The sequence below is a fragment of the Musca autumnalis genome, unplaced genomic scaffold (genome assembly GCF_047663935.1).
Source record: "Musca autumnalis isolate F117 unplaced genomic scaffold, ASM4766393v1 scaffold_4, whole genome shotgun sequence".
In the NCBI taxonomy this organism is placed as follows: Eukaryota; Metazoa; Arthropoda; class Insecta; order Diptera; family Muscidae; genus Musca; species Musca autumnalis.
In genome coordinates, this window is record NW_027411977.1 from 210,467,396 (window position 1) to 210,483,810 (window position 16,415).

Below are 16,415 nucleotides of genomic sequence, written 5' to 3' on the forward strand. Positions count from 1 at the left end.
GGGACTATAGAAGCACCCTTTCTTTCAGAAAGGGACTATAGAAGCACAATTTCTTTCAGAAAGGGACTATAGAAGCACCCTTTCTTTCAGAAAGGGACTATAGAAGCACCCTTTCTTTCAGAAAGGGACTATAGAAGAACCCTTTCTTTCAGAAAGGGACTATAGAAGCACCCTTTCTTTCAGAAAGGGACTATAGAAGCACCCTTTCTTTCAGAAAGGGACTATAGAAGCACCCTTTCTTTCAGAAAGGGACTATAGTAGCACCCTTTCTTTCAGAAAGGGACTATAGAAGCACCCTTTCTTTCAGAAAGGGACTATAGAAGCACCCTTTCTTTCAGTAAGGGACTATAGAAGCACCCTTTCTTTCAGTAAGGGACTATAGCAGCAACCTTTCTTTCAGAAAGGGACTATAGAAGCACCCTTTCTTTCAGAAAGGGACTATAGAAGCACCCTTTCTTTCAGAAAGGGACTATAGAAGCACCCTTTCTTTCAGAAAGGGACTATAGATAGAAGCACCCTTTCTTTCAGAAAGGGACTATAGAAGCACCCTTTCTTTCAGAAAGGAACTATAGAAGCACCCTTTCTTTCAGAAAGGGACTATAGAAGCACCCTTTCTTTCAGTAAGGGACTATAGAAGCACCCTTTCTTTCAGAAAGGGACTATAGAAGCACCCTTTCTTTCAGAAAGGGACTATATAAGCACCCTTTCTTTCAGAAAGGGACTATAGAAGCACCCTTTCTTTCAGTAAGGGACTATAGAAGCACCCTTTCTTTCAGTAAGGGACTATAGAAGCACCCTTTCTTTCAGTAAGCGACTATAGAAGCACCCTTTCTTTCAGTAAGGGACTATAGAAGCACCCTTTCTTTCAGTAAGGGACTATAGAAGCACCCTTTCTTTCAGTAAGGGACTATAGAAGCACCCTTTCTTTCAGAAAGGGAGTATAGAAGCACCCTTTCTTTCAAAAAGGGACTATAGAAACACCCTCTCTTTCAGAAAGGGACTATAGAAGCACCCTTTCTTTAAGAAAGGGCCCTTAGAAGCTTTCTGTCTTTTGGAAAGGGTCTATAGAAGCTTTTCTTTTAGAAAGGACCGATAGAAGCTTTCTCTCCTTTAGAAAGATTCTAAAGAAGCCATCTTTCTTTTACAAAGGGTTACGCCTATGGGTCGCGCCGTCCCAGCCAATTCAAATTTTTGATGATGTTATTTATGATTGTTGGTTCCATGTTTGAGTAGAAGGTTAAGCTTGGAGGAAAGCATACTCCTGTTAATCTATATCGTTTTCGAGTTAACATCGGGCAACGACATAAAATATGCTCAATAGTCTCCGTTTCCTCCTCGCCTTCACAGAGCCTGCAATCATTCTGCCATTTACCGACAATGACCGGCAATGACTCCCGTCAATACCCTGATTTCTGATTTGCTCAAATTTAAGAGTGAAGTTGTTCTGTTTCTTGATAGAGTCGGCTAAATGGCCTTTGACACGTTGCACATCGGTTCATTATGCCGTAGTTCATTGGCTCGTTCTTCAAAGAACGTCTCCACTCTCCGAAAAAGGTGACTTATGGGTGGTTTGATTGAGTCTGTGCTTGCTAGACTTGTTGATTGTGATCCATGTCTTGCTTGTTCATCTGCCTTCTCGTTTCCCACAATGTCACAGTGTCCCGGTACCCTGCAGAGTCGGACAGCGTGTGTGAGATTCGCCAAAGTAGTTCTACACTCAAGAACGGCCTCAGACTTGATGTTGGAGGAATTGATGGCTTTAAGAGCCGGCTGACTATCAACGAAGATATTCACCGGTTCAAAGATCTCTGCATCCAGACTTTTTATCAACTCTGCAGCCATTTTGATCGCGAAGATTTCTGCTTGGAAAACACTGCAGTCGCTGTCCAACATATATGAGTATTCGAGACAAAGCTTTTCGCAGTAGACGTCAGCTCCGGTACCTTCTTCCATATTGGAACCGTCTGTGTAGAAAGCCAGACCGTCCAGAGGAGGGTTACTACGGATCCAGTCATCTCTACTAGGGATAACGACCTTGAAATCTTTGGATTGGTGATAAGTAGTCGCTAATTTTCCCCTGCAGATTTAAGCTAAGGTTTGGTCCTAGCTCCCGAAGAATGCATGCATGTCCATAGGTGCTGTCACGCCACCGATTCAATTCATGTAGCCTTAGGGCACTAAGGATTTGGGGCGCGCTCAATTTCCCTCTTGTATTTGTTGAAACTCGCTTTATACGATTCCCAGTCACAGTCAAGTTTCGTCGCGTGCGCCCTGTTATACAACTTTTTGGTGTTTTTCCGCAGTTCGCAAAGATCCTTGTTCCACCATACCGGTTGGGATTTCTTCCCAGGATAAGTTAATGGACAGGCAACCTTATGGCAGCGAAGAAGGGTTTCGAGGTAGACGAAGTCTTTAACTACCTCAAAATTGTAGGTACCAACTTCCACAGTTGGTCCAAGCTCTATGGACGCTTTGCGCGTCAACACCATCAATTTGGTCTTTTCGCCGTTTACCGCCAGACCCACTTTCGCAGATTCTGCTTCGACCTTCCTAAAGGTATCAGTTACTTCCTTTACTGATCGTCCCATGATGTCTATGTCATCAGAATAAGCAAGTAACATGTGGCTATTGGTGAAAATTGTGCCATTTCTTTTGACATTTGCATCTCGTATTACCTTTTCCAGCAAAATGTTGAATAGGTCACACAAAAGGCTGTCTCCATGTCTGAAACTTCTTTTGGTACTGAATGAGTCGGATGAGCTTTGCGCGGATACCAAATTCAGACATTGCATGGAATACCTTTGATCGGATGGGGACTGTCGAATGCTGCTTTATAATCAATAAAAAGGTGATATGTGTCGATCTGCATCTCTTGGGACTTTTCCAGGACTTGCCGCAGGGTAAATATCTGGTCCATGGTGGACTTGCCAGGTCTAAAGCCACATTGGTATGGTCCAATTATTTCGTTGACCATTGGCTTTAGTCATTCGCACAATATCCCTGACACTATCTTAAAGGCAATAGGGAGAAGACTTATGCCCCTATAGTTGGAGCATACAGTCTTATCTCCTTTCTTGTGGACGGGACACAGGATGCTCAGGTTTCAATCGTCGTGTACGCGTTCTTCCTGCCAGATGGTGCTAACTAGCTGGTGCATACACCTTATCAGCGCGTCGCCTCCGGTTTTAAACAGCTCGGCTGGTAAGCCATCGGCCCCTGCTGCCTTATTATTCTTCAGCCGGTCGATTGCTGTTTTTACCTCATCTTGGCCGGGCGGTATACATTCTATATCATCTTCTGGGATTGGATATGTGGTATCATCGTCTTCGCTACTATTGGATACCAGCAGATTGGAGAAATGTTCCTTCCATATCCTGAGCACGCTATCTGTATATGTTACCAGATTACCTTGCTGGTATCTACAGGAGGATGTGCCATTGTGTTGTTATGTTATCGGGACAATGAGTGCTCGCGTTAAGGAATTGGGCTAGTTGAGTGGAATATGCTGTGGCTATCTGTTGTGTTTGCAGCCTATCGATGTCCAACTTCCGCGTTGTGTCTGGTCGTGCTTTATTTGCAACGTTTAGACGGGTACGTACCATTGCTGCAACAAGGTAGTGGTCCGAATCAATGTTTGCGCCTCGGAACTTCTATCTATCACAACATGATCAATTTGATTACTTGTTCTTTGATCTGGAGACAGCCAGGTGCCCTTATGAATATCGAGATGATTAAATCAGGTACTGCTAACTACCATGTTTTTTGCAGCTGCAAAGTTTATCAGCCTCATACCATTGTCAGATGTTTCACTGTGGAGACTGAATTTCCCGACTGTTGGGCCAAAGATATTCTCCTTTCCAACTTTGGCATTAAAATCGCCTAGAATGATTTTAATGTCATGGGCAGGGCAACGGTCGTATGTTTCTTCTAAGCGCTCGTAAAATATATCTTTGGTCTGTTCGTCCTTTTCTTCAGTGGGAGCATGAGCGCAAATAAAGCTGATGTTGAAGAATTTAGCTTTTATTCGAATTGCAGCTGGGGTGAAGCCGGATACCAGATTTTTAGTCTCCGACTCACTACAAATCCGCAACCAAACTCATGGCAGCTATAATACAGTGCATCACCTTTAGGTGTTGTTGTGACGCCTTTCCCAATCCATCGTATTTCCTGTATGGCAGTAACATCGGCCTTCTACTTTTCAAGTACGTCTGCCAATGCGAAGACTGCACCTTCTCTATAAAGAGTGCGAACATTCCAGGTGCAGATTCGCAGATCATGGTCCTTAAAACGTTTGCGGGGTTCGTCAACTTTGGAGGGGGTTGTTTTTCTTTTCTTTCGTTTTTTCATAGTATGCTGTCTAAGGGAGGGTTACTAACCCGACGCCCAAACCCAAGTTTTTAACGTTCTTATGGGAGAACGCGCGGCACATGTTAGCTCACTACCTTTAACGGGTGTTAAAGGCAGTTCCCCAGGTGACACCACGGGGAGGTCAGTGTCCACTTGAGATGAAAGTGGGACCAAGATAAATCCTGGGCTTTGCCATGTTAAAACCGGTCAGGACCGTTTCTTGGTATCTTCCATCCCCTACGTCACCTCATTAATATAACCATACCATAATCATAATTGTTAACCATACTGACAAAAATTTGTTGAAAGAACTTTTGAAAAAGGTCTCATCTCAGCCATTTTGTCAGTAGTATCTAGTTTTAGTTTATCTTGAGAAACGATTGGAGTTGGCATGTCTTTGCTAAGCTATTAATGCATATTTTTCTCGCCATGCATGTGAGATATAATTTTCTCTATCACTTTCGATGACATGCGATGTGAATGTACCGCCTCTATAAGCGGAGTTATAGTGTGCGGCACGTTGTTCAGACTTGGAGGGGGTTACATGCCGTCGATATGAAAAGGTCTTTATGGAAATTGTTTTTTTCTAAATGATATATTTTTTTCCTCAAAAGATTTATGTATATCCTTAATATATGTATATCGAAAATAGAAAAAACTTTCCCATGCTCTGTTCCAGAACCTGCAAGAAGCTACTTTTTTTACTACGATAAAATTTTTTCCTTTATGTTATCGAAAAAAATCGTAAAAATTTGTAGATTCTTGCAGTACTGGAACAGACCAACAATGTCGTACGTAAATTGACACTAACATTACAGACCAGTTCAGTCAGCTGGGTATTGCTGTTACCTTATATTGTTCTACCATGCGTTGTAGGGAAGCTCGTTTTTGGGAAGTTTGTTACAGAGCAGTTCGACTGTATATAGAAGCAACCTTTCGTTCAGAAAGGGCCTACAGAACCTCTCTTTCATTTAAAGAGGGTCTATAAAAGCTCCCTTTCTTTTAGAAAGGGTCTGTCTATAGATGCTCAGTTTCTTTTAGAAAGGGCCTATAGAAGCTTCTTTTCTTTTACGAAGGGCATTAGAAGCTTCATTTTTATAGAAAATCCCTATAGGAGCTCCCTTTCTTCTACAGAAGCACCCACTCTTTCAGAAAGAGTCTATAGAAGCACCCTTTTATTCGGAAAGGCATCGGCAGTGCGATACTCTAACTCATTTTTTGAGTTAACGACAAATGTCGGTAAAATTAAAACGCAAAATTATGAATGAATAGTTAAAATAAAATCTGACAACACTGTTGCTATCGATAGAACTTTACGACTAACTTACCGAAAAATATCGTTAATTACCGAATTTATAAGCATTTTAATTTTACCGATTTTTTGTCGGTAACTCAAAAAATGTGTTAGAGAATCGCACTACAGAGCTGTATGTTTAAAACATGCTAAATGTTCTTAAATGTAAATTCTTTAAATGTAAATGTTCTTACCTTCTTTTATCGTCTTCAAGGATCTTCAGTTTAAATTCCAGAGAGAGGTGTCGACTTTAGTTTATAGTAATATTCGAATAGATACGGAATTTTTCAAAACTGGATGTTTAAGGTATTTGGTTTCAAGTAACAGTGATATTCATAAAAGCTCCACATCTTCATTGTGGTTATCCTTCCCTCATTTAGTCAGGGTCCAAGTGTTATTAAATGAAGTTTTGTATTAGGTTAAGTTAGTTGTAGTAGTGTGTGTATGTGTGAGGATGAAAAATCGATATTTACTCACTTTTTAAACAGCACATGCGTTGTTGTTGCGTGCTAAAGCTAACAGTGACATCCAAACAAAGAGCGGCGAGTGACATGCAATACAATGGAAGAGTTGTGGTGGAGCTCTAATAACACTTGTGATTACTTTTTTGTTTTGCCCTTAGACAAAGAGACAATAAAATGTTATTGGTAACTTGTTTTCCATTAATATTTGCTTTGTTCGGCTAAAGAATAATTTTCAGTTTATTGACTTCTTCTCATAGCAGCAGCAGCTTAATAGAAATACTTAAAATCTAAATACGAAAATAGGCGACAGGATAGTGTTGCAGTATCCTGTCGTTTTATTTATTTCACTCCAAATGTGATAGGTCATCTAATTCCGGTGGGGCACGGATTTCTTCCGTTTCAATTATAATATTATTTGAATCAACAGATGTCTGAAAAGGAAACAGAAAATGAGACAAATAAAAACAACAAACGGATGAGTAAAGTGGCAAACGGAAATCATAAATTAGTAATCCGCTCAGATGATAAGCTGTTCATGTGCCTCTTATACCAATGAGATACAAGGAGGCAGCACTTGGTAAACAATACGATATACAGAGCGATTTGCAAATTGTTTTGGAATATTCGTCACCAACCACTTACCCTTTCACTTCTGTTTAGTAGACTATTGCTACTGCCAATAACAACCGTATTGCCTACGGTACTAAAAAGGCTACTGGCCACACTTGTTGTGGCAGCCATTGAACCATTTCCACCGACACCAACTGACCCACCAATTGTCATTGTGCCGCTGCTGTTGCCACCATTTGCAGATGAATTACTTGCTAATTGTGTAGATTGTTGTTGCTGCTGTTGTTGTTGTTGCGATGGAATTTGTTGCTGAGCCTGTACAATAACGAATTTTTGTGGCTGTGGGGTTTGTGGTTGCTGTTGAGGTTGTTGTATGCCTCGCAACTGAGGTATGGTAGTGATGACAGGACTTCTGCAAATAATGAAAAGCAAAAACAAAACAACATTTTGAAAGCAAGAACAACTTATGTTCGTGTGGTTGCTTTTTGAGGTCAAGTGTAATGATTCTAATGGAACTTATCTTTAATCTATTGTGGGAAAACCATATGTTAGGTAATATTTGCCTCTTATCGTATTATTTCCAATGATTAAACATTATGAGGAAAAATGATACTTGACGCTTGATTGAACATTGTTGATAAAATTTAAAAATAGTTTGACTAATGTGTTTGTTAGTGGGAAAATATTGAAACAAGTGGGCCTAAATATTTGCTTGAAATATCCAACGCGGCCAATATCTCGGCATGTATTAGCATATAGGGTGCTTTTCGAGACCATATCTGAAAGAAAGTGCGCTTGTCAAGACCCTTTCTTTCTGAAAGGATGTTTCTAGAAAGAGTGCTTCAATAGTTGCTTTCTGAAAGAGAGGGTGTTTCTATAGTCTCTTTCTGAAAGAAAGGGTGCTTCTATAGTCCTTTTCTGAAGTAAATGGTACTTCAATAGTCTCTGAAAGAAAGGGTACTTCAATAGCCTCTTTCTGAAAGAAAGGGTACGTCATTAGTCTCTTTCTGAAAAAAGTGGGAACTTCAATAGTCTCTTTCTGAAAGAAAGGGTGCGTCTGTAATCCCTTTCTCAAAGATAGGGTGCTTCTATACCCCTTCTGAAAGAAAGTTTGCTTCTATATACCCTTCTGAAAGAAAGGGTGCTTCTTTAGTGCTTTCTGAAAGAAAGGCTGCTTCAATAGTCTCTTTCTGAAAGAAAGGGTGCTTCAATAGTCTCTTTCTGAAAGAAAGGGTGTAGGGATACGTAAATCCGATTTCGGTTAATCGATTAATCGGTTATTAGCCGTAAAATCTCTAAAAATCGTAGTCGACTATTGACTGTGCGAAAACCGTATAACCGATTATTCTTAATCGACTTTCGAAAGTCGGAGTCAACTATTATTGGTAGTCGACCATTAGTCGTAGTCTATTATTATTCGTAGTCGACTATTAATCGTGGACGACTATTAGTCGTAGTTGGCTATTGGGTGAGCTAAAACCGCGTAATGGACGGTACTTTTTTGTACATATGTACATCACAGATTGCATCAACGAAAATGGTCGATTATATATCGATTATGATCGGTTTTCCGCGGTTAACGAATAATCGAAACTCGATTTTTAGTACACTCTCAAATAATCGACTAACCGAAAATCGAGTTTTTAGTTTTTTACGAAAACCGTATAATCGAAAAACCGATTATTGCATTTTACTGAGTATCCCTAAAAGGGTGCTTCAATAGTCTCTTTCTGAAAGAAAGGGTGCTTCAATAGTCTCTTTCTGAAAGAAAGGGTGCTTCAATAGTCTCTTTCTGAAAGAAAGGGTGCTTCTATATACCCCTCTGAATGAAAGGGTGCTTCTATATACCCCTCTGAATGAAAGGGTGCTTCAATAGTCTCTTTCTGAAAGAAAGGCTGCTTCAATAGTCTCTTTCTGATAGAAAGGGTGCTTCAATAGTCTCTTTCTGAAAGAAAGCGTGCTTCAATAGTCTCTTTCTGAAAGAAAGCGTGCTTCAATAGTCTCTTTCTGAAAGAAAGGATGCTTCAATAGTCTCTTCTGAAAGAAAGGGTGCTTCAATAGTCTCTTTCTGAAAGAAAGGGTGCTTCAATAGTCTCTTTCTGAAAGAAAGACTGCTTCAATAGTCTCTTTCTGAAAGAAAGACTGCTACAATAGTCTCTTTCTGATAGAAAGGGTGCTTCAATAGTCTCTTTCTGAAAGAAAGCGTGCTTCAATAGTCTCTTTCTGAAAGAAAGCGTGCTTCAATAGTCTCTTTCTGAAAGAAAGGGTGCTTTAATAGTCTCTTTCTGAAAGAAAGGGTGCTTCAATAGTCTCTTTCTGAAAGAAAGGGTGCTTCAATAGTCTCTTTCTGAAACAAAGGGTGCTTCAATAGTCTCTTTCTGAAAGAAAGGGTGTTTCAATAGTCTCTTTCTGAAAGAAAGGATGCTTCAATAGTCTCTTTCTGAAAGAAAGGGTGCTTCATTAGTCTCTTTCTGAAAGAAAGGGTGCTTCAATAGTCCCTTTCTGAAAGATAGGGTGCTTCTATAGTCCCTTTCTAAAAGAAAGGGTGCTTCTATAGTCCCTTTCTGAAAGAAAGGGTGCTTCTATAGTCCCTTTCTGAAAGAAAGGGTGCTTCTATTGTCCCTTTCTGAAAGAAAGGGTGCTTCTATAGTCCCTTTCTGAAAGAAAGGGTGCTTCTATAGTCCCTTTCTGAAAGAAAGGGTGCTTCAATAGTCTCTTTCTGAAAGAAACGGTGCTTCATTAGTCTCTTTCTGAAGGAAAGGGTGCTTCAATAGTCTCTTTCTGAAAGAAAGGGTGCTTCAATAGTCTCTTTCTGAAACAAAGGGTGCTTCATTAGTCTCTTTCTGAAAGAAATGGTGCTTCAATAGTCTCTTTCTGAAAGAAAGGGTGCTTCAATAGTCTCTTTCTGAAAGAAAGGGTGCTTCAATAGTCTCTTTCTGAAACAAAGGGTGCTTCAATAGTCTCTTTCTGAAAGAAAGGGTGTTTCAATAGTCTCTTTCTGAAAGAAAGGATGCTTCAATAGTCTCTTTCTGAAAGAAAGGGTGCTTCAATAGTCTCTTTCTGAAAGAAAGGGTGCTTCAATAGTCTCTTTCTGAAACAAAGGGTGCTTCAATAGTCTCTTTCTGAAACAAAGGGTGCTTCAATAGTCTCTTTCTGAAAGAAAGGGTGCTTCAATAGTCTCTTTCTGAAAGAAAGGGTGCTTCTATAGTCCCTTTCTGAAAGAAAGGGTGCTTCTATAGTCCCTTTCTGAAAGAAAGGGTACTTCTATAGTCCCTTTCTGAAAGAAAGGGTGCTTCTATAGTCCCTTTCTGAAAGAAAGGGTGCTTCTATAGTCCCTTTCTGAAAGAAAGGGTGCTTCTATAGTCCCTTTCTGAAAGAAAGGGTGCTTCTATAGTCCCTTTCTGAAAGAAAGGGTGCTTCTATAGTCCCTTTCTGAAAGAAAGGGTGCTTCTATAGTCCCTTTCTGAAAGAAAGGGTGCTTCTATAGTCCCTTTCTGAAAGAAAGGGTGCTTCTATAGTCCCTTTCTGAAAGAAAGGGTGCTTCTATAGTCCCTTTCTGAAAGAAAGGGTGCTTCTATAGTCCCTTACTGAAAGAAAGGATGCTTCTATAGTCCCTTTCTGAAAGAAAGGGTGCTTCTATAGTCCCTTTCTGAAAGAAATGGTGCTTCTATAGTCGCTTTCTGAAAGAAAGGGTGCTTCTATAGTCCCTTTCTGAAAGAAATGGTGCTTCTATAGTCGCTTTCTGAAAGAAAGGGTGCTTCTATAGTCGCTTTCTGAAAGAAAGGGTGCTTCTATAGTCCCTTTCTGAAAGAAAGGGTGCTTCTATAGTCCCTTTCTGAAAGAAAGGGTGCTTCTATAGTCCCTTTCTGAAAGAAAGGGTGCTTCTATAGTCCCTTTCTGAAAGAAAGGGTGCTTCTATAGTCCCTTTCTGAAATCCATGTTTCGTATGTCATTTAGAATCCTGAGAAATATTGGAGTACCACTTGAAGTGCTTACCTATTAACGGAAAATATGATTGATATTCAGAAAAAAACGATTTAACAATGTATGTTTTATTTTCGAACTTACCACAGATTTTTCTTTTTAATGGAGATAGGCCAACAATTTTTTATCACAAACTGTGCGAAAACCGGGAGAAAAAACCACGATTTTTTTCCTTTTGGGAAATTTATATTTCAATTTTAATTTATTAAATGACAAATATTGCACTGACATAGAACAAAAATATAAAAGTGTTTTGAACAGGGTTGGAAAACAAACAGTTGGTCTGTTCCTTTACTTTTCAAAATGGTAATGGTTCTGATTATGATATGTCTCCAATATGCATATTTGGCCGATTTTGAGTATCTTGACACCTATATAACTAGCCTTCCATTTCTGAACGAAAGGGTGCTTCTGTAGTCCCATTCTGAAAGAAAGGGTGCTTCTATAGACCCTTTATAAAAGAAAGGGTGCTTCTATAGACCCTTATAAAAGAAAGGGTGATTCTATAGAAACCTTTTGAAAGAAAGGGTGCTTCTATAGACCCTTTCTGAAAGAATGGGTGCTTCTATAGACCCTTTCTGAAAGAGAGGGTGCATCTATAGACCCTTTATAAAAGAAAGGGTGCTTCTATAGACCCTCTCTGAAAGAAAGGGTGCTTCTATAGACCTTCTCTGAAAGAAAGGTTGTTTCTATAGACCCTTTCTCAAAGAAAGGGTGCTTCTATATACCCTTTCGGAAAGAAAGGGTGCTTCTATATAACCTTTCGGAAAGAAAGGTTGCTTCTTTAGACCCTTTCTGAAAGAATGGGTGTTTCTGTAGACATTTTCTGAAAGAATGGGTGCTTCTATAGAAACTTTCTGAAAGAAAGTGCTTCCATAGACCCTTTATAAAGAAAGGGCGATTCTATAGACCCTTTCTGAAATAAAGGATTCATCTATAGGCCCTTTATAAAAGAAAAGGTGATTCTATAGACCCCTTCTGAAAGAAAGGGTGATTCTATAGACCCCCTCTGAAAGAAAGGGCGCTTCTGTAGACTTTTTCTGAAAGAAAGGTTGTTTCTATAGACCTTTTCGGGAAGAAAGGGTGCTCCATTTCTGAAATAAATTGTACTCTCTTTATCAAAAAAAATGGCGCTCCCTTTTTAAACGAAGGGGTTTTTTGACATACTATCTAAAGTTATAAATATCTATTCTCAAGGATAATGGAATCAAATACTTACGGTTGTCTCTGTGGTGTAATCTGTGTCACTTGAGGTCTGCCAATTGTGGTGGCAGTTTGGGCTGCCGATGTAATTGTTCCACTAGATATTGCACTAGAACCGGTGATTGTTACCGTGGAAGATGGTGTGTTGCGGGCCTTAACAACAGCTTGACACAAAGAGGGGCCAAGAAAACCAAAATCATTCCTAAAAAGAAAACCATAATCTGATAAAAACAAAAAGTAAAAAGGAGACAGAAAACGAAACCGAAGGTAAAGGGCACCAAATGGATTGCTTTGATTTTGAATTATCTTCATAGAATTTAACGGAATTTCAGGGACCAATATCACCGGAATTAGGACCTCGCAATTGAGTATAATGAGATCTATTTATGTTTGATGTCACAGCCATCTGATTGGTGTCCCTCAACTCATATTAATCCCATTTACATACTTATATTCCTCAGCGTAATCGGGTGGTGAGCGAATCTGCTTTAGAATTGGTGGGCAAACTTTTTGCAGCATAGCCCTTATATGACCTGCCGCTGTTTTATCTGTGTTACTTTGTGATGAGCCCAGCAAATGACTTTCAATGCGTTCTGAAATGAATTTGAGGCGGGGTATGATAAATACTTTTATAACCTCCGCACCCAATTCCGATAGGCCAGCAATGGAACCATAGAGTGATGACAAATGGGTCTTATCGTTTTGTAAAGCTTTGCTAAAGATGCGTGTTACACGTGTCTGCAAGTTGTTGGTGGAAGTATTGAAGGTCTTACAAATTTGAGCCATCAAACGGGAGGCAAAGTCACGCAGTGCCCAATGGTTGTCCAATTCTGGACGCATACACAATTGTTTCGAAACAATACAAGTGGTGACCGAGGGTATAAGCTCATGGAGCTGCAAAATGAAACAAAGTTAATTTGTCGAACATTTAGAATACTTTAACATTTCAACTTACATATTTCTCCAAATACAGCGAAGGATTATCCAGCATAGCCTTAACCATACGCATCAAATAGATTAGCAGGGCCAAATTATTTTGCACCACATTAACCTTAACACCTTCAGCAATAAAGGTACACATACGTGGTAACATCTCGTGAAGACCAGGATCTGAAGACAACGACTGGAGAGCTTCACCACGACGTGGTTCATCAGAACCCACGCAAGCTTCAGTAATTTCTTTATAATACAGCTGTTGTTCAACCGATAGCTCATGGGTGGCCAATTGTTTGACGTGGACCGTTTCAACATTCTTTAGTTTATGAATTTTACCCGTTGCCGGCTTACCAGCTGTATCCTTTGTAACTCCTTGTTCAAGTTTTATTACCGGATTTACTGAATCCAATGCTTGATGATCTTTGGAAAGGGGTGGAGGATTTTCAGGTATTGTAGGTTGTATACCATCTACAGCCAACCAGTGCGTGCGTAACGTAATATCCAATGGAATTTTAGCTACATTGCCCTGGACAATTTCTGTTAAATCCATTTCTTTCTCCTCATTGAAATGCAATTCCCTACCTCCGCCGGACGCGAAGCGGAATGGTATAAAATCGTTGGATGTAAATCCATATTGTGGTTCTATGTTACGAACTTTTAGGGCATGATCGATATCACTCATTATCAACTTTTCTCGCTTCGAATGATGCATAAATTTCGCGGCGTCTTGAACAATGCGTTTGATTTTAATCGAGACATCTTCAGCCAATTCCTTGGCGGCATCATCCGGTAGTGATCCAACGCCAATACTCTCCGCAATAACTTTCATTGACTCGGCCGATAATGTAGTCCCATACATCATATCTCCAACGGATGTGGATGCTGCAGAGCTCATTTTGGTTTGGAAATTTTATAAATATAGGAAATCTATGTGGTAAAGAAATACACAATGAACAGATTACAAAGGCTCAAAAAATAACTTTTTTGGACTATAAAGCGAATCTCCTCCTTTACTTCGAGAGGAAGGATTCAGACAGCCAGGGTGTATTCAGAATGATTCCAAGACAGCACACCGGTTCATGAAACCAGCAAATTAAACATATAAATACATCGACAATACAAATAGTATAACTGTAGTGGAATTCTGTAACTCATTTTTTGAGTTACCGACAAAAATCGGTAAAATTAAAACTCAAAATTATGAATAAAAAGTACCAATAAATGTTGACAACACTGTTTCTATCGGTATGAGTTAGCGACAGCTTTATTTTAGTTGTTAAGTTACCGATATATTTCGTTAATTTCCCAAATTAATAGTTTTTTAATTTTACCGACATTTGTCGGTAACTCGAAAAATGAGTTACAGAATTCCACTACAGATATGGCGTTCCGTCATATACGAATAAAACAAAAACGTTTGGTCTGTTCCTTTACTTCTGAAAATGGTAAAACCGGCAATAGTAGTAAAAGTTGAAAACTGCTCCCATATGAATTGTATTGTGTCTGAAGTAAAGGAACGCTTTTCGAGTAAAAAGTTGTAAAACTTGAAGATTCTTGAACGTAAAGGAACAGGGCTTTTATAAAACTCACGAAAACCTGGTTGAGAGATATCTCCTAGTGCGTTAAGTGTATTTCGGATAAAGATGTAAATCAAAACAAATCTTTCAATAGAAAGGATCTATAGATCGAATTTGACAATAAGACGAAAATAACAAAAAAAAAACTTCTTCTTCTCATAGGATTGATAGCACAAAGTGCTATACCAGCCCTGTAGGAAGCATGGGGACATGTCACCACTTTGTTACCATTAACATGTGGTCTTTTCCAGAATTGCAAAAATCAACTAATTTTTACTATTATACGACAAAATCAACACTTTGTCAACAGGTTGTCAACAATTGATACTTTTACCTTAAGGGCCAAACCTAGGTTTGGCACTAATAAGAAGAAGCATTGTTTATGTTAGCTTTGTTCCAAAACTAAAAAGTTTTTACAATTTTTATACGATACGATCTCTTTAAAAACTTTTTACTCGACAAATTTGAGCGTGTAAAAAACTTTGACAATTGTTCCAGTTTTTTTGACGTATTTTCCATTTTTCCGTTCCCGAACTATTTCAAAAAAATGTTTGTGTGAGAACAATTTTTTTACAGTTCTCTCTTTTACGAGTTTTACTATTAAAAAATTTGGGAACGAAGCTGTAAAGGAAAACTGTTATCGCAGTAAAAATTAATAGCTTCTTGCAGGTTCTGGAACAGAGCATATACATTAATAAATTTTATGTACGCGTACGCAAACCTTCAAAATATATTTTAGCGTTTATGGACGTGAAACTTATAAACGAGAACTTAAAACGAAAGTTCGTCAAACATACAGTTTTGGTATGCAACCACCCTAATGTAACAACCACGTAACCAACCGAAATGCGCGTACATTAAAAAAACACGTAGTGTACATATTTGGGTACATTTAGAAAAAAATGGTGGTAGTTTACAATAGAGTGACCAAAATAAAAAACATTTCTTTTTTGCCGATTTCGGGTTATTTGGGACCTATATAGTTATCCTTTCGGAAAGAAAGGGTGCTTCTATAGTCCCTCTTTGAAAGAAAGGTAGCTCCTTTCTGAAAGAAATGTAGCCTCTTTCTGAAAGAAATGGTGCTTCTATAATCCCTTTCTAAAAGAAAGGGTGCTTCTATAGTCCTTTTATGAAAGAAAGGGTGCTTCCATAGTCCCTTTCCGAAAGAAAGGGTGCTTCCATAGTCGCTTTCTGAAGGAAAGGGTGCTTCCATAGTCCCTTTCCGAAAGAAAGGGGCTTCCATAGTCGCTTTCCGAGAGAAAGGGTGCTTCCATAGTCCCTTTCCGAAAGAAAGGTTGCTTCCATAGTCCCTTTCCGAAAGAAAGGGTGCTTCCATAGTCCCTTTCCGAAAGAAAGAGTGCTTCCATAGTCTCTTTCCGAAAGAAAGGGTGCTTCCATAGTCCCTTTCCGAAAGAAAGGGTGCTTCCATAGTCTCTTTCCGAAAGAAAGGGTGCTTCCATAGTCCCTTTCCGAAAGAAAGGGTGCTTCCATAGTCCCTTTCCGAAAGAAAGGGTGCTTCTATAGACCCTTTCCGAAAGAAAGGGAGCTTCCATAGTCCCTTTCCGAAAGAAAGGGTGCTTCCATAGTTCCTTTCCGAAAGAAAGGGTGCTTCCATAGTCCCTTTCCGAAAGAAAGGGTGCTTCCATAGTCCCTTTCCGAAAGAAAGGGTGATTCTATAGACCCTTATAAAAGAAGGGGTGATTCTATAGATCCTTCTGAAAGAAAGGGTGCTTCTATAGACTCTTTCTGAAAGAAAGGTTGCTTCTATAGACCATTTCTGAAAGCAAGGGTGATTCTATAGAACCCTTCTGAAAGAAAGGGTGATTCTGTAGACCCCTTCTGAAAGGAAGGCTGCTTCTATAGACCTTTCTGAAAGAAAGTGTGCTTCTATAGTCCCTTTCAGAAAGATTCTAAAGACCCCTTCTAAAAGAAAGGGTGCTTCTATGGACTTTTTCTGAAAGAAAGGGTGCTTCTATAGACATTTTCTATAAGAAATGGTGCTTTTTCTGCAAGAAAGGGTGCTTCTATATACTTTTTCTG

At 39.3% G+C, this 16,415-nt stretch overlaps 1 protein-coding gene across 5 annotated transcripts; it reads right to left on the bottom strand.

Moving 5' to 3' along the window:
• Nucleotides 1-6,314: 6,314 nt before the first annotated feature.
• Taf6 (TBP-associated factor 6) lies at nt 6,315-14,569 on the bottom strand. Of its 5 annotated transcripts, none has more exons than XM_073987052.1 (6): nt 14,389-14,569; nt 12,818-13,725; nt 12,311-12,756; nt 11,879-12,064; nt 6,748-7,087; nt 6,315-6,536 (listed from the first exon to the last, which is right to left on the bottom strand). In XM_073987052.1, exons 2-6 carry the CDS (start codon nt 13,691-13,693, stop codon nt 6,450-6,452), a joined length of 1,935 nt encoding a protein of 644 aa, XP_073843153.1. In that variant the 5' UTR covers nt 13,694-13,725; nt 14,389-14,569; the 3' UTR covers nt 6,315-6,449. The 5 variants fall into 5 exon arrangements, with proteins under 5 accessions (XP_073843153.1, XP_073843154.1, XP_073843155.1 ...); XM_073987053.1 differs by having other exon boundaries at nt 14,233-14,467; XM_073987054.1 differs by having other exon boundaries at nt 14,395-14,450.
• Nucleotides 14,570-16,415: the final 1,846 nt, after the last annotated feature.

What these genes read in the sequence shown, in the direction of transcription:
- Taf6 (XM_073987052.1), bottom strand. Translation starts at nt 13,693, where the DNA reads ATGAGCTCTGCAGCATCCACATCCGTTGGAGATATGATGTATGGGACT. An exon ending in GATTACGCTGAGGAATATAA is followed by an intron (nt 12,065 to 12,310) that starts GTATGTAAATGG and finishes TTTTCTTTTTAG; the next exon opens with GAATGATTTTGGTTTTCTTG. An exon ending in ATTACACCACAGAGACAACC is followed by an intron (nt 7,088 to 11,878) that starts GTAAGTATTTGA and finishes CATTATTTGCAG; the next exon opens with AAGTCCTGTCATCACTACCA.